Source organism: Hyalella azteca, unplaced genomic scaffold (assembly GCF_000764305.2).
Source record: "Hyalella azteca isolate HAZT.00-mixed unplaced genomic scaffold, Hazt_2.0.2 contig1385, whole genome shotgun sequence".
NCBI classification, from domain to species: domain Eukaryota; kingdom Metazoa; phylum Arthropoda; class Malacostraca; order Amphipoda; family Hyalellidae; genus Hyalella; species Hyalella azteca.
In genome coordinates, this window is record NW_025931704.1 from 5182 (window position 1) to 28101 (window position 22920).

Consider the following 22920-nt stretch of genomic DNA (forward strand, 5'->3'; position numbering starts at 1 on the left):
CGGTATGGAAACATTTACTTTCACAACATGCCTCACCACCTGAATATTTTACATTCAACTGTCAATTGATATCAAGACTAATGTAAAATATATGAATTAACATATAAATTTGTATTTATTTATGAATAGTGCAGATACTTGAACCACCTAAGTACCGTATGGCATCGAATACATGAAGGAAAAGCGGTCTATGATTTCTTCAATTCAAATTGCATGTTTATAAAGAACTGTAGGTGACATAGGACGGTAACTGCAGATGATTTGAGATAAATATTTTGCTCAGTTATAAAACGCACAGGAAATTAATTTCATCCACATCGTGGCGACTTCGAAATTTACGGTTTATTCTTTAAGGGGCGTAAAAAAATAATGTACAAAAAGTGTTTTAGCTTCACACATGAACGTTCACAACTAACTCAGAATCCGGTTGTGCATTTTATTACCAAATACGTACTCAGTAAACTCGGATGAAGCAATATTACAGTAAAAGTAATAATATTAATGGAAAAAATATCCGATAACACACAATTTTTCAACATGAAATGGCTTTTAAAAGCTCGCAGGCAGCCGTCAGCAGGCTAAGTTTAGAAGCCATACTTGGCTCTAGTTTGCATTTTCTTCATCTTTCCACTGGACCACTCATTCTGAAGTTCAATTTCTCTCTCCTTAGCTTGATGGGCCAAGTACGTGATCTGGTGCTTGCGTTTCTGCTGCTGTGACGGCAGATTTCCCTTCTTTTTGCTGTGGCTTTGACTTGGTTTTTGCTGAGACACAACTTGGTTCATAAGTTCATCTCGAGACAACAACGCGTCGTCGCGATTGACATCTATTATTTCAAGCTCATCCAATTTACGCTTCTTGCCTGTGAGTCTTCGCCATGATTCATCGTCGATTTGGCTTGGATCGATCGTACCAGAAGTAAAAGAATCTGTCGCAGGTATGTCTGATGTATCATGTGTTGACATAACAGGATTAGAAAGAGAAGTATGCATCGGAACTCCAGTACTGGACACAGAGACGTACGCAGACGGGGAAGATGGCGCACACTGCGAAACTGAAACAGAATTACTGACAATGGAATCCGGAGATGAAAATGTAGGTAACAACCCAGCTGAACATCCATCAGGACGTCCTAATGTTTCGTCAATAACAGAGTTCTCAATGTGTGCGTTAGTAGGCACTGGAATAGAATGGTCAGATTCCAGTGAGAAAAAGTCAGACGAACCCTCGCTGATTTCCTCATCTTCATCACCTGGCATCTCATAGTCAGCAAGGAGGTTTCCTCCGCCAGAAATATTTATTCCAGCGGTTGTTAAAGCACTAGATTTCTTTTTGACAGGAGACTTGTGGATTTTATTGTGGGTTGGCTTATTTGCAGGGGGCTTAGATAGTATGTGTGGGACTAAAGACCTGTTAGCTTCTTTGCCTTTAGTGACATTTCTTGGTTTAGGAAGCAGGGAGAAAAGCCCAGTACCTGCATTGGACGGCCCTAGCTTCTTCTTGACGTTGACAGCGTCATCCGCGTCTGCTGTTGGGACTCCTTCATCCCCTTCATCTTCAGCCAAATTGAACTGCAATTTGAATACAATTTTAAACTGATTGAATAAATCAGAAATATAATTATTTATTACTTATTTAATAGGTTAAAATTGAAGATAAAAAGTAATAAATATAATTAAAATCTATATATTTATACACATGCATTGAGGATACAAATTGAAGATTTTTGGTTTAATAGTATAGATTAAATAAGTTATTCACAACAAGGTTAGCTAGGATATTACTGTACCTATCGGATATATTCATATCTGCCCTCTGATCTTACCAACAAAATCATAAAAAATAGCAATATCAACATGTATGCAAAACAGATGAAAACAAATATGAAGTTATTTAAACATAAAAAAGATACAATGGATAAATATCTGCAATGTTATTTCGAGCAGGTCTGAGTGGGAGCTCCAATAGTTATGCTGAGACACACACACACATAAACCAGTCTAAATATTTCAGGATTTGGAAAAAAATTTAGCCAATATTTCTTACTTGAAAGTCTGAAATTAATTTAACCATGTAGTAATAATTTTGCATTTTTCTTCATGAAGCTCCTCTCATGGCATTTATTGGTCCACAAAAGACATTAAATAAAAAATATAAGAGCCAATTCAAAGTTATAAAAGTTACTGAAATTAGATAAAATTGCATCAAATAATTAACTTTAAATAAGAATTTAAGAAATACAAAAAAAGCATCTATGAATTAAAATTCAAACTTTATTTTCAAGTATAGAACCTATATTGTAAGTAATAATAGCTAATACTAGCAATAAAGTCAAAAATTAGTCATGAATTCACCTCGTTCATGGAGGGCAAATGAAGCTGAACTTTACCACCAAGAGTTTTCTTCTTCTGCAGTAAACTTCCAAGGGCACTTGAGGCCAATGCCATCTCTTGGGCTTTGCTCAGCACCACTTTGCCACTGCTTCCGCTTGCGCTGGCCAAGCTTCCACTTGCGCTGCCCAAGCTTCCACTTGTGCTGGCCAAGCTTCCACTTGTGCTGGCCAAGCTTCCACTTGTGCTGGCCAAGCTTCCACTTGTGCTGGCCAATCTTCCACTTGTACTACTGTTGATAACTCTACTTGAACTGGTGGCAGTGCTGTCACTAGTTGTGTTTGACTCACTGTGTGTACTAGTGGAAGTAGATCCTACAGTTAGACCACTCTTAGTTCTCGAATTTACAGTCAAATTATTGGAAGTTTTGTGATTGATATGGTAGGTTGGAGAAGAAGGCTGAGAAGTTGCATGGTTGTTTGATGAGATGGCCTGGAATAAATTGTTGATCAATATCCTAATCACAAAATTCCTCAAAAATTGCTCATGAATATCAATAATAACTAATACTATAATAGCCACAGTAGGTATATTTCTAACAAGTATTTTTTGAGGTTTACATAGATTCAAGTTTTATAAATACAGAAATATCACCTTTTTGATGAGAATTTCCTGAGCAGGTTTCCAGGTTTCTTTTGTAGGGACATCAGTCAACTCATCATCACTTAAATCCAGCTTAGCCATGCTTGCTCCAGCAGCAATGGCTGCAGGCAAGCTGGACAAGAGACTCAAACTAGCAGGGGACTTTAAATTGGACTTGGAAGCAGGAACAGCAAACATATGGTCATCATCTTCATCCATCTCAATGGAATCCACTCCAGAAGATATCTCATGATTGGAAGAAGCATCAGTGATTTTACGATTGTTCAAAATTTGAGGGGAAGGGAAATCATTGGCAGGTTTATAGCCAGAGGGGATTGGGATATTCCTATATGACTCAACTTTTTCTTCATCAGATGACAAGTCACTTTCATCACTGTATGCAACTAACGCCATGACCAATTATCTCTGAAAAACATAAATAAGATGTGTAACTTCCAAAAAAACTTGGAACAACAATTTTGGAAGCAAAATGTCTACCTACTCAGAAACAAGGCCAACATTTTTGATGAGATAGAATGAGAAAGGCCCTCTTTTAATACTTCAAAACAGCAATACATAAAGGGAAAAAAATAATAAATGGTAAGCAAATAGACAAAAAATAATAAATGGTAAGCAAGAGTGAGTTCTGTAAAGATTAATTGAGATTAGATGGAATCGAAAATTGTCAAAACATACCTATTTAGAACAGATCCTAGATGTAAAATTACTAATCTTCCACAACTAAAAGGATTTTTAAGCCTTGCATTTATACATAAAATGAATAAAAAATGAGCTATGAAAAATGGTGCTATTCTATAGGTAAGTAATGCAAAAGAACATAGTATTTTGAGATTTTGGACTGATCAATGCTCCTTCACAGACTACCCCACAGCACACAAGCACCACCTCTCACAAGACGCAAGTGCGGACTAAGTAAACATAAGACAGTGTCAGCCAGCAGCACCAACATTTCAACAAATAAATTTGACTTTTGTCAATTTAAAATGCCATTTTTGCAGACATGTTCATGGCTGAAAAAGAATTGTGGGTGTTTGTTGAAACAAAGTCTGGCAGAGTCATGAGCTAATCTCTAGCACATAAATGTACATGTCTTCATATCTGCAGAGGAAATTGCCTAATTGTTTTATTGGTTACAAGATCTCTCAGCAACTGCAAATAATCTCATGGAGCAACTGCAGCAGACATGTTGGTGTATCATGCTTTGAAATTCAGCTTCACAAAGAAACAAAAAGGAAAAGAATTTGAAACAATCAATTTCTGCATCCATGCAGAGTAAAGTTTCTGTAGATACGGATAGCAGCGGCCAGCAAATGACCCACCTGGCTTAGTTTGTTTACTTTTGCTAAGATGAAAACTATGCGTAGATCATTCATTGGTTTAGTTAGTGAATTATAGTTTCAAGAGATGCTAAACTCTATGTTCTCATTTTGATAGTGATGGTGTTCACAATACCATAAAACTGGGTAATAAGGGATGGGCGGGATAAATCGGAACAGTTCTCCCACATTTTGTAGAAATGTTTTACCAGCTAAACTAATCAAAATAATGCAAAATTAAAAATAGTGGCTAAAAGTTCAACATTTTTACCATCTACCGGTATGTCGCATAAAGCAAATGGAGAAATCGTACATTTACTACTTCTCTACCTAAAAAAAGTCCGTAAAAAGTGAGAAAAGTGAAATTTTGGAAAAGTGGCTCTGCTAAGGTCTGTAGCAAGAAAAATATTTGCAGTGTTTAAAAATTTTACTCACATAAAAGTTGCACACAGGTGTTGGCTTACAAACGTGATTTATGGGATTTGTGTAGTATCTCATTAAAAAAATGGCAGCCATTTCCACATAATGGGGTAATAAGGGACACTGTGAGTGAATAGCTTTTTGCTCTGTGTATTTTGTGTTGCCATTCCTTCTCTCATGCATTTCTCCCTAATCCCTTGTGTCTTTTCTTGTTACAGATCACAAATGAATATATATAGTCTTGGCACTAGCCTCTAAGCCTGTATTATGATTAGTATCCTGTGAAGTGCAAGCCAGAACCAGTTTATCTGCCAGTGCTTCTTGAAATTGCAGATCACAATTGATTCTATCAATATTGGTGACAGATTTATTGATCACATTTACCTCTTGAGCATGGCATGATTAGCATGGTATTGTTACTGTTAGCACTTATTGTGGAAAGGCAATAACCAGCTGATATAATAGACCCCACCTGTACCACCTTGTACAATGAAATCCAACTGGTTAGAGGATAAATTGTGCCAGTGTTCAGTTGTTGTGCTTCAGTGTTCCTGCCTGATTCTGGCTATGGGAAGCCTAAATGGAAGTTCCTGAGAGATGTGAGAGAGCTCAATATTTTACTTCACCAAGCTTTGCTGATAACCAGTGTTACCATTGAGCAAGTGCCCAGTCTTGAGCCATGTGGCTTATGTGAAGTGATCCGATTTGTGTACATAGACCCAGTCTCACACCCATGCCTGTTGACTGAAGCTTATTCAAAGATACTGAAGAAGCATGAGAGAAGCTTGTTAACCTCAAGCCTGAGCAGAGGGTGAGCCAAAATAGCTTGTGCTGCATAAGCAATCTTGTGAGCCGTATTTATTATTAGGTCTTATCTTTACTGTTCCTTTTACTACGTTTCACTGATCACAAGGGTATTTAAGAGCTTTAGGGTTCTTGCAATATCTTTATTTATTATCCATCCATTTGTATTCCTGTGTATGTCCCATTCATTAACCCCACTAACCCCTCACCATCATATATGTATATCATCTCAATGTACATCCCATCTGTCTTCTCAATTTTGAGTTCATTTAGCTTGATTGGTATTGCGTTTCATTTGTCCAGCTATTAGGTTGTTTTAGCTGGTTTGCAGAGTGACAAAAGCCAATAACGTACCAGGCCCTTGGAGGAGGTTAGGAGTGCCTCTAACAACACCCCCCTGGGGTAATAAGGGACATCCATAAAAATGTATTTACAGTAGAATCACAGTTAGCAAAGGCTCCAGTTAATAAAAAAATCAATTACAACAAAAAAATTTGATTACATTTACCTTGCTCAGCAAGAAAATTTGGCTTAACAAAAAATTAATGCATCATTGGTCATCATAAAATTGTGCATAGAATGTCATAGATAGAATTGTGAACTGGGCAACATAGAATGAAAAGTAATTAACCTAAACTATGATTTATCTCTCCAAAAAATATAATGATTGTTACTAAAATATTAATTTCTGTTTCAGGCAAGTTTTTACATTCTATTTTTACAACACTTCTCTTTAACTTTACTTCTTGTCTGTCTGTCTGTCTGTCTGTCTGCTACAAATCTTGTAATCAAAATTTAATACACTTCTACTTATCCTATCGATCTGAAATTTTGCCCACTTGTGTAAAGTTGGAGACAATGCATGAATCAAATGTCAAAATAAATGANCACAGGGCTATACAGAGGACAGCCCCACACAGGGCTATACAGAGGACAGCCCCACACAGGGCTATACAGAGGACAGCCCCACACAGGGCTATACAGAGGACAGCCCCACACAGGGCTATACAGAGGACAGCCCCACACAGGGCTATACAGAGGACAGCCCCACACCTGTCTCTTATACACATCTAGATGTGTATAAGAGACAGGAGCTGGACTCCGAAACGTTTTCATTCTTAAGAAATGGTTAATATTCTGGCTGTTTTCTTTGCTTTTAAATTCCTGATTAACTTGCGATTTAAGCAATCTAGTAATTTTATTACTTAAAAAATTTTTATATATATTTAAAATATTGAAAAGGTAATTTTTTTAATTTTTGAAAATTAGATGAGAAATTCATTGTACATCTGTAAGATTGGAGATCTGAATTCTTTGGAAGTGTTGTCTTTAAAAAGTAGTTTTTAAACGTATATTATTGTTATAGTGAATTCTCTTGACCTAATTAAAATGGTGTGAAATTACAAGCTGTCCTGTAAGCTTACAGATACAGAAAAAATGCTATATGGCTGCTGATATGAAGCTTGCAGTAGACAAGGTCATTGTAAATGCACAATGGCATGTCCATGGATCTGGTAATATCACATCATTAATACAATAATATATGGATATGGTTAGTACCGTATATCTTTTCAATAAAGAAAAAAAAACAAGTACAAATCACAGAAAATGTCATTTATTCTACATCTACATCATCTACAAAGGAAGAGGAGGACTTCAGAGTACTGTTAGTTATGGATGAGTAAACTTTGCCTTTGCATGCTGAAAAGGTTTCAAAATTGAGTTTTATTTCAAGTGTCCCAGATTACCCTGTTCCTAGGGGTAATTTGGGATGCTTTTATTTTGTGTTTGGCACTTTACAAATAGCATATGGAATTTTTTGGAGATCCCATTCAATAGCCCTCGCAAAGAGCTTTGAAATGAGCAAAAACTTGTTTATGAAGTGTTTCATGGCAAGAAGTTATTAACAAAAAATGCTCACTGTCTCTTATCAGTTATGACCTTATTTGATTGTGTGGCAAATCTAATAAGATCTGTATGCCATTGTAGGTATGCCTCAGGCATAGTTTATATCTACTTGGCGAGCTGCAACTGAATTTTGTGGAGCCATGGTTTTATGTGTTGTTGGAGTGTTGGAGCCATTTAATTTAATTTCTTCAAGCCATTAATTCCATATCTCAGCCATTAAAAGCCATTACTAGCTGGCAGCCGTGAACTTTTTACTAAGTCCCGTGCATGTGTTACCCCTAATCTCTAATTTTACCCTAAAAACAGTCAACACTAACATTTGTCTTCACTTGAGTGGCAATTGATCACCTGATAATGAAGTCTGACTGCTCTGAAATGACCGCAACTACATGATCTATAAAGAAATGTTTTAGGTCAACTTGTTGTGCAGGATATTTTGGCTGGATCATTGAAATAGTATGGATTGCAGAACTTGGAAATTTTATGAAATTACATATTTGCAGAGTGCAAACCACAATTTTTTCAATCAGACAAAAATACATGACGCTAAAGCCACAAGATTTCATATCTACCAAAATTATATGATATTAGAGCCGCTATATTTAAGAAAAAAGAGGACTTTTCCAGCCCAGGTATGCCTGATGTAAGGCATCTCCTAAAAATTCCATATGCTACTTTTCATTTGTAAGGTGCCAGACACCAAATAAGCATCCAAAATTACCCCTGTGAAGGGGGTAATTTGGGACAATTAAATAAAAAAAATAAAACCTTATTTTAAAACTTTTAAAGTTTGAAGCATGTGTACCGTAAAAGGGGGTAACTTAGACCACTTTTATTTTTTTTAACAAAAACCCCCAAAACTTAAAAACTATTTGACATAGAAAAATTTTGTCAATGGGCATTAAAGGTCTAATACTGAGGCTTGAGGCTACTTAACACAATAGAAAGATAAAAAATTAGGCATATCTAATAGGTTAAAAAATGAAAAATGTGACCCACAAAAAAAGAGCTATTATTTATTTAAAGCCAGTCATAGAAACCCCTCCAATTTTTCTATTATTTGGTAAAATAACTCCAGGTTTTGGTACATTGTCGTAGAACTCTTCTAGTTACATATGAAAATGACAAATTTAGGAAAGTGTTATAGTTTGCCAATGGGGGGGGCACTGCCCTTAAATGGGGGAACCTGGGAACTTAGACCATCTAATGTCAGCCTTGACAGGGTAACAGACTGGCTTGGAAATTAATTTAATATTACCATATATAACATATTTTATGTTTGATACACCTATTAATGTATTTTCTTTATGTTTCAGACTCTACAGAGTCTTATATATGGTAATTTTAACTTAATTTCCCAGGCAGTCAATATTACCCTGTCACGGCTGACATTAGGTTCTCTAAGTTCCCTCATTCAGGGGCAGCACTCCCATTAGCAAACTATGACACTTTCCTCAAATTTGTCATTTGCATAGGTAACTAGAAGAGTTCTACTACAATACAGCAATCCCTTGATTAGCACGGTTTTGAATACCGCGGTTTTGATTAACGCGGAAAAAAAATTTGCGACCTACCCTTAATCTATGCGGTGCCAGTTTTGATTAGCACGACTTTTTTTTCATAACGCATCATTTTCCCGCCTCTAGCCAGAGGTGTTACGTAATCAAACTACATAATTTTCCTTTCCTTTGCTATTTTTGAGGATTCATTATAATTATTCCCATATATTCTTAAGTTTGATTAGCGCGGTTTTGCTTAACACGGTAAAACTCGGGGATTTATTAACCGCGTTAATCAAGGGATTGCTGTACTCTAAAACCTGGAGTTATTTGGAGTTATTTTACCAAAAAAACATAATTGATTTTACCACCTGGTCTAAGATACCCCAGACCAAGAGGAAGAGCTGGGGTAACAAAGACCATCACTTTTTTTGAAATTACATAAAAACTGTGAGAGGCAGGAGCCAGCAATTTATGGTAAGTGAACCTAGAGTATAGACCTATATTTTGCATGTTTCAATTTAAGTTTAATTTAGCTAGTAAAAAAATGGCATCATTTAAAATAAAAAAGTAGTTTAAGTTACCTCATTTCAACTTTTAAGGGACTCATCTCATCCAGACGGAATTCCTACTCTTCCTTTGTAGATGTAGAATAAATGAGATTTTCTGTCATTGTATTTGTTTTTCCTTTATTGATATGATATTATCATATCCAAACATTATTGGGACAGATTATTGAAGCGATACAGATGCAGTGATATTACACTTACAGTATCCATGGAATTATGGACAATGGTCACAGCCTCACAGTCAGAGGTCAATGGACATGCCATTGGGTTGGGGCCGCTGGGCATGATTGAGCATTGACTACATCTACATCCATGACTGGACTCCTTGTCAAGTTTTCTACTCTCCAGTCTCCACTGGCCACTGCAAATGTCATCCTATTTAGCAGCCAAGACAGCCATATAGGTAGGTACCATTTCTTTGTTAGTTCTCAGTTCTGTATCTCCAAGCTTAAAGGACTTAGAACGTAATTTTTGCACCATTTTACTTGGGTCAAGTGAATTCACCAAAACCGTAAAAAAATATTGTAAAAAACATACTTTAAAAGATTAAAGTTAAAACAAAAAGGAATGTTTTTGTGACACAGCCATCATATTTTTTTCAATAAATAAACCATAGTTTAGACTTTATGTTAACCCTTTACTGCCAAATTGGACTTTCAAGTCGCCTTTAAAAAACCATTGGTTTTCTAATAATTTCATGTTTTCTTTCATTTTTTCGAAAAAATTCATACGAATAAAAAAAGTCTAAGATTTATTTTTTACAAATCTGTACCAAGTTTCAAAGTTATCTGTCTGTACTAAATAACCAAAATGAAATTTCCAATGGCAATTTCCAATTTCTTGTGGAAATTTTATTTTAGTTATTTACGGACAGATCACTTTGAAACTTGGTACACATATGTAAAAGATAAATCTAGGACTTTTTTGTTCGCGTGAATTTTTTGAAAAAATAAAAGAAAATGTGAAATTCTTAGAAAACCACCAAAAAGGGGGTACCGGTACTGTAGAAATCTATCTGCTCCTAGGATTTTCAAGCTTCAACATTGAGATGCATATCATTTGATGCGTATAGACCATATCTATTGATTGGCAGGGCTGGAAAAGTCCTATTTTTGACTGAAATATCACGGCTCTAATATCATATAATTTCAGTAGGTATGAAATCTCGCGGCTCAAATGTCATAACTTTTTGTTTGATTGAAAAATTGCGGTTTTGCACTTCGCAAACATGTCACTTCATAAAATTTTCAACTTCTGCAATCCGCATTGATTTACCGTTCCCGCCAACATATCCTGCAGAAAAAACATAAACATCCTAATGTAAACAAATCAACTAAACGTTTTGTTGAAGATCACGCATAGTTGCGGTCATGTCAAAGCAGTCAGAATGCATTAACACGATCTCAACTTACAGTAAAGACAAATTTTATCATTGCCATTGGACTGTTTTAGGGTAAAATTAGATATTTTGGGTAACATGTGCTTGGACTTTGTAAAGAAATTCGCGCCTTGTAAATGGCTTTTCATGGCCAAGATATGGAATTCACAGCTCGGTAAAATGGAATCATGGCTCAAAGAAATGGAATCACTGATGCAAATCCATAAAACCACGGCTTGAAAAATTCAGTCGCGGCTCGCCAAGTAGATATATTCCATGCCTGTCGCTTGTTACTTGCTGTTTTTTGAAATTCTAATTTTTGTGGTTGACGTGGCTATTTTTAAAAAAATTGATTTCTCCCCTCACCCCTTTGAATTTCCCCCTCTTTTTTCAAAATATTCTCAAAACTATAACAAAATTGAAAAAAAAGCTTCAACCAATCTCTAGATCTTTTATTTTCAAATTGAATGGTATATTTTTCATTGCTGTAGCTTAAAAACTCTAGAAGGAGATAGGTTTGCAGTGACAATAAGTATGAATGTTCAGTAGAGGCTGTAGAGCATGGCAAAGTCCCAAGCACCTCAAAATAGGCATTCAAGGTGGCTTCACTCAAGTTCACTGGCTTGGATACAAGACTAGGTACCACTGTGCAGAGAGTGAAGGAAGATTTAAAGACCTACGGCGACGCATTATCGGCAAAATTTTCGCCTTCAGAAGATCTTGCCGACACATTTAGATTGAAATTCTTGCATTTAATATATTTCTCAGTCTTCAGAAAAAGTGAAATTTACGATTTTTGTCCTAGAAATTTGGGCGGTAAAGGGTTAATTGCTTTTCATTATAGGCTATGTTGCCCGGTGCACAATTCTTTCTATGACATTCCATGCACAATTTTGTGATGACAGATGATGCATTAATTTTCGTCAAGTGAATTTTTTTTCGCTAAACGCGGTACCTTTGCTATGTAGGCTAGGCGCTAGGCCGGGGTAGGCCCTAGGTAATCTGTAATCAAAATTCTTTGATGTTAATCGAATACAAAATTTTATAATTTTTACACCTGTCTCTTAGTTCCCATTCCTGCAATGGAAACTAGAATATAAATGACTACAGTCACTACACTAAATTAATAATGAATCAACAAGGAACGGCAACTTCATTAACCGTCGTTGATTTTGACTTACCTACGGTAGTGCTAAATAAACATACCGCAAATGTCGCTTCGTTTGTGTCTGCAGCGCCGGATCACCAAAGCTTTCTTGTGGAACTGTTGCATGTCAAACCAAGCAGCTCTGAAGAACTCGCAGAAACATCTGTGAACTTCTTACAGCTACAACTCTCCAGGTCGTCAGCAGTCTCTTTCAGCATTACCGACGAAGTTTCTTGCCCCATTAAGGGGAAGGGAGAAGCGATACGTAGCGTAGGTGGAATTTATCGACAACACTAACTGAAGTAAAGAGTGTTCAGAGACAGTAGGTGCTAAATTACACTAGTTTAAGTGTTAATTAGAAACATCGAACCCTAATCCCTGACAAGGGTCGTTCGAGGTCTGCTACGATTTACCGCCGATTAATCGCCTTAGTGCTAACCTAGTAGTAATAGTAGCGATGACTAATCACAGGGATAGTTATTCAAGTGAACGTTTGTTTGACGGAGCACAGACTTGGGGGTTTCTGAATAGTTAATTTAATAACATAACGTTATGCGGTCACTCAAACGTACCAGCATTTAAACTTCTTCACATTGGTTATGAGCATTTTGATCGTTATGTCACCTTAGCTTAGTCATTACCTGGATACATTTGTAATAAAAAGTGTAAGAAAATAGCATGGTTGAGCAGAGTCAAGCACTTGTCCCGGTATCGTCTCTATACTGTATCAAGGAAAAATATAGATGCAAATAGCTCATTGTAATTTATTAACATAAACGAAACTGTTACATTCAAAGGTTAGTGCAGCAATCATTGCAAAAAATCTAAGATTAAGTTCATCGAGCTTCCTCTCGAATTTGGATATACGAGCCTTATATATGGCTCGCACATATAAATAATGAACAATGTAAGTGAAGGCAATGGGCAGCGCATGATATGCTGAAAATTTGCAACGTTTCACTAGAAATAAAAATGTCATCACTTCGCAAATTACCAAATTACTCAACTGAAATGTTAATATTTCATCCACAAATCTCGCTCTCAAACAGAATATTATTCAAATCCATCAAAATTTCCTTAGACTAGACCATTGATTGTTAGGACTGTTAAAAAAAAACAAGAAGCTCAAGACAAAATCTTAGATTCTTAGGAGTGCCACAAGTGCAGAGAAAGACACTACACGCAACAGTCCGCAAACCGCCCTACGCAGGGCTATACAGAGGACAGCCCCACACAGGGCTATACAGAGGTCAGCCCCACACAGAGCTATAGAGGACAGCCCCACACAGGGCTATACAGAGGACAGCCCCACACAGAGCTATGGAGGACAGCCCCACACAGGGCTATACAGAGTACAGCCTCCACAAAGGGCTATACAGAGGGCAGCCCCACACAGGGCTATACAGAGGACAGCCCCACACAGGGCTATACAGAGGACAGCCCCACACAGGGCTATACAGAGGACAGCCCCACACAGGGCTATACAGAGGACAGCCCCACACAGGGCTATGGAGGACAGCCCCACACAGGGCTATGGAGGACAGCCTCCACACAGGGCTATACAGAGGACAGCCCCACACAGGGCTATACAGAGGACAGCCCCACACAGGGCTATGGAGGACAGCCCCACACAGGGCTATGGAGGACAGCCCCACACAGGGCTATACAGAGGACAGCCTCCACACAGGGCTATATAGAGGGCAGCCCCACACAGGGCCAGAGAACAGTTCCACAGAAAGACTTGTAAAGAACAGGGTTATACATACAACAGCCACCTACAAGGCTATTCAGAGAATATGACTACTCAAAGAACAGCCCCACACAGGTCTATACAGAGGACATCCCCACACATGGCTATACAGATAACGAGTCCTCTCATCAAAACACGTGTGTAACTTCAACGGCCTTCGCCACTAATGCCCATTATCACTGGCGACATAACCTACTGCCGCTCTGCGCCTCTATGACGATCCTTTATCACACGCGCCAGCATTACCGGCAAATTATCAGTTTTGTTATGAGATGCCATGTGGCCCGTGCAACATTAACATCTCAGCCATCATCACTGACCGGGGTAAAGGAGTTACGTCATCAATAATTGACGGTAAGCAAGAAAAATTTACGTACGTTAAAAACTTTGATGAAATTTCAAATGTAAAGAAATAAGCAGAGAACGCAATGTGCTAATAAACAGTAAAGAACTAAATAGATGGAAAGAAAGAAATAAGCAGGGAAGACAACAGAAAGCCTCGCATAACAAGGGAGCAAATTTTTTGAAGAATAAAAACATATAAAATTGAGGGAACAATGCCCGATGAAAAAGCGTACAACTAAATACGAATCAATGAGCTTCATAAAGTAGAATTGGTTCATTGGCAAGAAATTCTGGCGCTGATAGATCAAATTAGAACACAAAAATTGCAATGCTAATTTAGGACATGCACGATTACCGATATTCATATTTCGCTACACAGCCAAATTACTGTGACCTAATAGAAGTATCAGGAAGTGACGATGATACTAAACTTCATCATTCGGTTTCTAATTACTAAGACTAATTCTTACTATAATTAAAAATCAGAGAATTAACTTTCAGGTTTAAAATTGACCAATCAATCACCATTCAGGCTCAAAAAACAAAATTAATTTTCCGGGTTCTAAAGTAATCAATCACTATTCGGGCAGAGAAATTTGCCACCCAATAATCAGGTGCTGAACCTGAACAGAGAACCAGTCAAGAACTTGGTAGGTTCTTTGGGCTGGCAATAGGCTGGCTGAGTTGCGGCCCCATGGCCTTCAGAGACGGTATGGTTCTGGGCCCATACTTTCAAAAAAAGTTAAGAGATCTTAAGTTCATTAGCCAATCATTGACGGCCTTTCAAGCAAAATCCACCAATCATGGACAAGAAAATAAAGCGTAAGTACTTACGTTCACTTAGCGAATTTTTAAAGTATGGCCCATGATCTATAACCGATGCAGGTAATGAATTTACCTGCATATTAATGAAAATCACAAGAAACTAAGCGATTGCTACAACTGCAAAGGTATTGGCATACAGAAAACAAAAGAAAGGTAGCCTCTAAGGATGCATATGAAGGTATAAAAAGACTTTAGAACAAGATAAAGCTTAATACAGTGGAGGAGCAAACCATGAGTTTGTTTGTTGAGAACACAGCATTCCATGCATCAACGGAAATCATACTCTGTAACTAGTGTACAACCAACATTTCTTCAACACGCCGATCTTGAAAGTCTCAAAATAAATTCAGTTGATACAATGGTAATATAATCGATGTAGATCTAATAATAAAAAGTTATCTTAACGATGTTCAATCTAATCGATGTAAATCTTATGATACAAAGTTTTCATAACGATGTTCAATCTAATCGATGTTAATCTTATGATACGTTTTCATAACGATGTTTATCTTATGATACAAAGTTTTCATAACGATGTTCAATCTAAACGACTCACCTATTACGATATATAAGTTTTCCTAACGATCATAAGTGCAATTGTGAGTGCAAGATAACCGCACGGTAATGACGAGTTACATCAAACTGTATCAGTTCTATTTTCCATTTACTAAAAACTACTACATATTTATGCTTAACGATCGCGATTATCCAGGTTCCATGATATAGAAATTTGATTTACTTAATAATTTAGCTTCTATTATACACAAAAATTAGAATTTCATGTAAAACATCGCTTAGGAATTTACTTAGATATGTACGATAAATGCTCATTCAGTTGCTGTTTGAAGCAACTCTGGTGACTGCGCTTAGCTCATCCCAGCGTCACATTTAGAAATTTAAAAGCAAAGAAAACACCAAAAAATTCAGAATATCACTTTTTGTAGAATTTTCTTCGCTTCAAGAGTTCATTTGTTGCAAGAACGGGACCATCTTCAGAGGTAAGAGTATAGTAACATAAAAGAAGTATATGTAGCAAAGTGGGTAAGAGACAGACAAGAGAAACTGAGTCAAGATTAAATTTCTAGATACGATTACAAAGTATTGGTGAAATGTCTTTTAAAAAATATCACCGAAAAAATTGTGCCATGGGAGAAACGTGTTTTTGAATTAACGTTTTAGATGAAGACATTTTCGAAGACTATAATAAACACTTCGCCACAACCTAGTCAGGATGACAGCTGAATGTTTTGCACTAAACACAACGCACAATTGAATTAGCGAAGCAAAGCTATTCTCTTTGAAAGTTAATGAAGACATGACGAACGCTAGCGGCGCCCTAGCTCCCCGAACTGAGCAATATATTAGGCAGGCTTTAAATATGACATCGATGACCGACCACTGCGATCCTAACGCCGGTTGATTACCTTTATAATTAATTAATAACTTTAATGTAATACCTTTTATGTAATAATTACCTATAATTTACCTAAAATGGATGGCTATCACTTGATCGATTAACGGGGTTAACGACAATGAATAACGTTTCATATAAATGCAGTAGACTACCCACACATGACACTCAGTAAGGTATATATGGTTACACATGACACACTGATAATACATCTTAACCTACAGTACACTTAAACACACGTTTGATACTTCACGTGTAATATTTATATCGATAACTGCACGACATTAAGAAAACACAAAATGCCAGGGCAGTTCAAGATTCGTAGAGGCCGTGATCTCACTTATTGACAACATAAGAAATGTTGAATCAGCCAAGTAGGATTCTTTCGAAAATTCATAACGAGGAATGGGAAAGAAATACACCACGTGAGCGCCCGTTAGTTCGATGTTACTTTGACAGCTCAGTTTGACATGAAGAATTAGAAGTTAAGCAATACAATGGGACATCATTATATATTTCAATGCTGTGTAAATTACAAAATAGAAATTACAAGAAACTCACCCGGGAATCGAGCGACGGTTCAAGGCTAGTGTAGCAAGACGCGCCAGCAAAATAATCATGCGCAAGTTCCCGCCGTCACGAGTAACTGCGTTTTGTCTTTTTTATGTGTAATTTTATCCATATTAAACCTTATCGTTTATGTTGTCTATCATTGGTGAGAATACAGCTCCCTGTTCAGATTATACTAAGAAAGACAACCCTCTGCCCATCATATGTAAGTTACCCATCATCCCGCAATCATATACAAGTAACTGCTTATTATTCAGATTACAGGCAAGTGCTATTGTCGCGTTGTGTGCATCAAATGACAGACATAAAGCTATTCAGGCTCAGCAACATTAACCGTACTACCTTCTCGCTACCTAAATTCAAGTATGAAAGATAAAGTAGCCAATATTTAAGTACATGTAGCTCCCAACAATAGTCCTTCAAAATGCACAACAAACTCGGATCACTCTTCACTTGCTGCCTGCCTGTACAACTCTAAGCATGATAGCTAAGAGTGAAGAGACTGTAGCGACACGATCAAAACTTCGTTGCCATAAATGTTCGTATAAACGTTTTATTGAATACAAAAGAACGTTTCCTAATCATACTGAAACCTAACGTTTGTGCCTTCGCTTTATCGAACTCTCAGGTGGCATTGGAAGCTCGTCACAAGAACGTTTTTATTAACGTACATAACTCAAACGTTTTAGAAGGCGTTCACTCCTCACAAACAGTCCCGGTAAGTTCGTATGTTCAGAACATCCTCGTGAGCGTTTGTTAATAAAGACGTTATCGTGGAGGTGCGTTCATCTAATAAGGTCGTTTCGATGAGCTTCCTCTATTACAAGCTAAAAGAATGTATATGAGAGTCGTTTGAAGAAAGTGCTTCGCGAAGTTATCTAAACGCAAAAATTTAAACGTGACTATTTAAATGAGACTCATCAAACGTTAAAAATTCAGTATATATGTCACAGACTTTGCTAATGGTAGAAGGCTATAGAATTTTTCTACTAGAAGGCCCAAAGTACTCGGTATAAAAATGACTAACTTTATCAAGTTCGATGCTCTACTTCCTGTTGCTGGTAGGATTAGATGCCACTAATTCATTTACTTTAAAAATATCAATCTAAATCTACTCACAAAAATACGTGACATTTCCTTTACCAAAATTTAAATCAGCATTAAAATAGGAAGATATTCATTCATGTTGTAAATTAAGCTACTAGGGAACCTCAAAGTTCACTACTTACAAAAGTTGCCATTCGTTCTATTTGTGACTTTAGTTCTAGCGATGTGAAAGAGTGCAGTAGAAAACGTAGAAAATATTTAAAATGTTCCAAGATCCATGTACAAAGTTCTTCAGTCCTGATTAAGTATGACAAATTTATAACGATTCAATGAATTTGGCATTAGATGCGGGAATAGTTCTAAATGAAGCTTTATTTTATCAAAAATATAGATATTTCCCCTAGAATCCGGGCACTACAATACCTAGAGATACATCTGATGTTAGGGTTACAGGTGCTAGCAAAGTTATGGGGCATAACTGACATAACTGACAATATTAACTGGAAGAAGTCGATCAGAGAATACGAGCGCACAGAGATTATGTAGACAATATATCGGCCAGAAGTCATTAGCAGCATCTGCATGCAGCACACACTAGGCAGCTCAGAACTCATTAGCAGCAGCGGCATGCAGCACACACTAGGCAGCTCAGAACTCATTAGCAGCAGCGGCATGCAGCACACACTAGGCAGCTCAGAACTCATTAGCAGCAGCTGCATGCAGCACACACTAGGCAGCTCAGAACTCATTAGCAGCAGCTGCATGCAGCACCCACTAGGCAGCTCAGAACTCATTAGCAGCAGCTGATGCAGCACCCACGAGGCAGCTCAGAACTCATTAGCAGCATCTGCATGCAGCACCCACTTGGCAGCTCAGAACTCATTAGCAGCAGCTGCATGCAGCAGCCACTTGGCAGCTCAGAACTCATTAGCAGCACCCACTAGGCAGCTCAGAACTCATTAGCAGCAGCTGCATGCAGCACCCACTTGGCAGCCCAGAATTACTACCTCAAGACTAAGGCTGGTCAATGACTCTAAAGAACTGTCAGACAACACAGCACCATACACCATAATTTACACTACAGAAAATGAATGCAGGGAAAATTCAGTAGGTACAATCATACAGAAAAAGGAATGAAATTTTTTGTCGTTGATTGATTGTGCGAAAAGAAGGAGCAGTGTTTGTCTATAAAATGATGCTTCAGACAAGCGACGTTGATACAACTTTGCTTACTTGTTGACTAAATTACCGATTAATGAACGTTATTTTAATGTTGGACTTTAATGTCTATTGGGCAAGACCCTGAATTGAATACCAGGCTCAGGGATCGTGTCTTAGATGATATAAGCTCGCATGAAGCGCTGAATTAAGCGTACTTCACTTCCACGACGCTCTTCACTTCTACAGCGCACTTGTGTTTACTTCTGACAAAAAATTTGGAGATAACATATTCGCATGAAGCGCTGAATTAAGCGTACTTCACTTCCACAATGCTCTTCACTTCTACAGCGCACTTGTGTTTACTTCTGACAAAAAATTTTTGAGATAACAACACATTAATCCAAAAAACCTTGCCAGATCATTCCTGATTCAAGTTTATATACCAGAAATGATTACGCTTCCCGTAAACTACTCAAATTTTGTACATTATGTTGTTCTATAAAAAAATGTGGATATTCTGTAAACAAAAATTTGAATACATCCAGAGGTCTTCTGCTCAGTGGGAGAAAACCAGCACATACACACTAACTATAACAGAAAAAATCGAAAAGCATAAGCAAGATTTCGCTCTCTAAAAAAAAAAAATTCTCATACAACGGTACAACACGACTGCATGAAATATTCCAAATAAAAATAAGACTCCATAGTAAAATAATTTATGAGAAAACAACCAAACCAAAGATTGCGGCAATTTGTTGGCTGCTACTACTTAATGTATGTAAGTAGCTCCTCTCATTAGGTACCAATTGTTAATTGATAATTAACAGATTATTCTGCTCAATGCCATGCTTATGATTATCGTTGGGGAAAATTTGATCTTAATCAAAAATTTATCTACAATCGCACAAACTATTGTAATGAGAAAACGAGAAAATTGTTACAAATATTCAGAACAAGTAATTATAATTGATGGGATCATACCACAGGATAGATTGTTAAGAAATACTGTGCTAGATCTGTGTCTTGGTTTTACCACCTGAGGTCATAAGCTTACAGGATTGTGAGGGTAAACTGAGGGTAGCACCAAACTCCAGCCATAACCCCTCATGAGCAGCTTTGCTCATGCTCACTTAGCTCCCATTAACATACCTATTGTAAGTTGTGCTCACATTAAATGATGTACAGGTTGAAAAGGGTGCTACATATTGTAAATGATGTTTACATTTATAACAAACCGGTATAGTAAACATTTACAAAATCATTCTAAAATTTACTGCCTTGAAGTCACAATGTTCAAATTCACAGCAAATCCTGCAGCGTGTGAAATTTTATATGGGTACGCTAACATGGGATTTCGTTCAGATGATGTTGGATTTAATTGAGAAGAATAAGTGTCATGCTTGGCATGATTAGATTGGCAACTCATATTGTCCTTAGAACCTGTCAGCTACAGTATTTAAAAATGTGCAAGATTTTAGTACCAGCTAATTTGACACAATACATGCATTATTTGGCATGCTGCATATGTTGTACATTGATTTAATAGATCTCTTAAATGCATCCATCATATATAAAAAACTTAGTTTACTACAAGATCAAATTCTGAACAACATTTTGTATTTTGATCATTCAAATAATATTGTACCTTAAAATAACAAGGATTGGAAATGATATCATACCAATAATTGTTTCTAATGAAATAAATAACAAGGATTGGAAATGGTCTCATACCAATAATTGTTTCTAATGAAATAAATAACAAATTAGAACAAAGTTGGTCTTCAGGATATTCTCTGCAGGTGAGTACCTACATACACTTTTGAAAAATTATGAACCATAAGCTCAATGGCATTGAAAAACTTTAAAATAAGAAGAAAGTTTGAAGGCAGAGAACAATGGCAGAGACGACTAGTGCCACCATAAAATGCATAAGAAGTACACAGGAAAAACAGCTCAATATTCATGGCTGCAGCTATCACTCATCAGTTCATATTTTTAATTTTTAATGCTAAATTTCATGCTGCAATGCCAATGATTCAAAGACACAATAGCACTCGGGTATAGAAAAGTCTAAATCAATGCTTCTGCCACAGGAACACCACTGAAAATATGAAATACAGTTGAATTGGAGGCAGGCAGGATTCAAGACTTATGAAAAGCATGGAAGTATTGAAGCCCAATAGTAGGAAAGAGGCAAGAATGACGGTTGAATAATTCAAAACATTTTCATTTCATAGAGCTTGAGGCAAGATTTATAGCTCATGACAATGAATCAGGCTAGATATACTGGTACCTAGGATGCATTCAATATTAGAATGATGACTTGCACATTGGATAAATGAATCATTTGCAGCAACATCCTGCAGTATGACTGAAGCGCAGAGTCATATTTACGCAGAGTAAATTTAGTCATATTTTGCCACATAGTGAGGCTGGAGGAAGAAGACAGCAAACACGCCACGCAGCATCAGGAAGAGCCAGTAGAGCTGAGGAGCCAGCACCAGTGAGCTGCCTAAATGGCAATGCCATGGCACCCTGCACATACATTAATACAAATCAATTTCTTGAATCCTGGGACACTTGAAATGTATAAAAACATATATCAAAATAATAAAACATCTTTTACCAAGGTATTGGAGCAAGACATGACATTTCATAACAAGGGTTGCCCACATCAAAATTGTGTTTAGTGTTCAAGAATAAACTGTGACTAACAACATGAACTAAAATCTTAAAACTTCTCACCTGGCAAGAGAAACCAAGTAGGACATTCCTTTGCTCTGCTGTTGCAGATATGTCAGATACATGTACGGGAACATCACTACACGACACATGGCAAATACAATGGTCATAAGAACACCATTTGTGATGTACAGCTTTGAGGACTTCAAACCAAACTTGCTGAGGATTATCCGCATGTTCACAAAAGGAGTAGATATTTCGGTCAGGTAGAAGCAGCCAGTGAAGAAGTCTCCCATATCAGAGTAGTAGATTAGAGCAGGGAACAGGAAAAATATCAGGATGAAGTGATGAACAACCATCATGAGATGGCGTTTCAAGTAGAGCTTGAAGTCGTCTCCCCAGGACAAACCCTTGGCATCGTCATGAAGTCGGTGGGAGATGTACATGGCAATGAAATCATAAATGAAATAAGCAGAGCCAATGGTTGAATAAGGAACAGAAAACCAGTGTTTTGCAGAGACAACATCATGTCGAGTGGCTAGAACGATGAAGATGCCTGCACCACCACAGAAGAATCCTTGGACGGATGACACACATCCTTCAGATATTTGATGCTTGTCAACCCAAGATAATATGGTAGAGTTTTGAAAAACTTTTTTTATAGTTGTAAGACATGCAAAGTATAGGGCCCACCAGGCAATAAATGAATAGATCCATAATAAAATTTGACTCTCAGGTAACATTTTTATCTGAAAAGAATCAAGAATCATCAAGAATGTGAATCATGGACCAGCTCATCAGAATTAAAAGCTGTTTATCAACTGAAGAACGCAACCAAGTTTGTAAGAATCAAATGCCCTAAATATTAATCTATAAATAGAATTCATAAACTGGAGACCAAGTGAGCCTGTGAACTACAGTTCTTTAAAAATTTCTCTGTACACTTTCAAGTTTATATATTTTCCCATCAATAAGACTGATAACATATACCTATTCATCATTTTAAATCAGACACACTATCTATTAACAAAATTTGTCTCCATAGATCCCATAGGTAGTTTTAGATGATGAACAATTGAAAATTGAACAGAATAT

The 22920-nt window shown here is 37.1% G+C and overlaps 2 protein-coding genes across 4 annotated transcripts; both read right to left on the bottom strand.

Moving 5' to 3' along the window:
• Positions 1-319: 319 nt before the first annotated feature.
• LOC108678256 (serine-rich adhesin for platelets) lies at positions 320-12146 on the bottom strand. 3 transcript variants are annotated; one of them, XM_018166625.2, is made up of 4 exons: positions 12094-12146; positions 2985-3398; positions 2355-2822; positions 320-1571 (listed from the first exon to the last, which is right to left on the bottom strand). In XM_018166625.2, the coding sequence occupies exons 2-4, from the start codon at positions 3384-3386 to the stop codon at positions 585-587; spliced, it is 1857 nt and encodes a 618-aa protein (XP_018022114.1). In that variant the 5' UTR covers positions 3387-3398; positions 12094-12146; the 3' UTR covers positions 320-584. The 3 variants fall into 3 exon arrangements, with proteins under 3 accessions (XP_018022114.1, XP_047738496.1, XP_018022115.1); XM_047882540.1 differs by lacking the exon at positions 12094-12146 and adding an exon at positions 12069-12090; XM_018166626.2 differs by lacking the exon at positions 12094-12146 and having other exon boundaries at positions 320-1054; positions 1475-1571; positions 2985-3583.
• A 4009-nt stretch (positions 12147-16155) lies between these two features.
• LOC108678248 (TLC domain-containing protein 3A) lies at positions 16156-22575 on the bottom strand. Its single transcript, XM_018166615.2, has 2 exons — positions 21889-22575; positions 16156-21678 (listed from the first exon to the last, which is right to left on the bottom strand). The coding sequence occupies exons 1-2, from the start codon at positions 22566-22568 to the stop codon at positions 21549-21551; spliced, it is 810 nt and encodes a 269-aa protein (XP_018022104.2). The 5' UTR covers positions 22569-22575; the 3' UTR covers positions 16156-21548.
• Between the last annotated feature and the right edge of the window lie 345 nt (positions 22576-22920).

Bases quoted from the DNA above. Each gene is read 5' to 3' on its own strand.
- LOC108678256 (XM_018166625.2), bottom strand. From the start codon at position 3,386: ATGGCGTTAGTTGCATACAGTGATGAAAGTGACTTGTCATCTGATGAA. The intron at 2,823-2,984 runs GTGATATTTCTG...AATTTATTCCAG, and splicing joins AGGAAATTCTCATCAAAAAG to GCCATCTCATCAAACAACCA. The intron at 1,572-2,354 runs GTGAATTCATGA...TTCAAATTGCAG, and splicing joins ATTTGCCCTCCATGAACGAG to TTCAATTTGGCTGAAGATGA.
- LOC108678248 (XM_018166615.2), bottom strand. From the start codon at position 22,568: ATGTTACCTGAGAGTCAAATTTTATTATGGATCTATTCATTTATTGCC. The intron at 21,679-21,888 runs GTGAGAAGTTTT...ATGTATGTGCAG, and splicing joins TACTTGGTTTCTCTTGCCAG to GGTGCCATGGCATTGCCATT.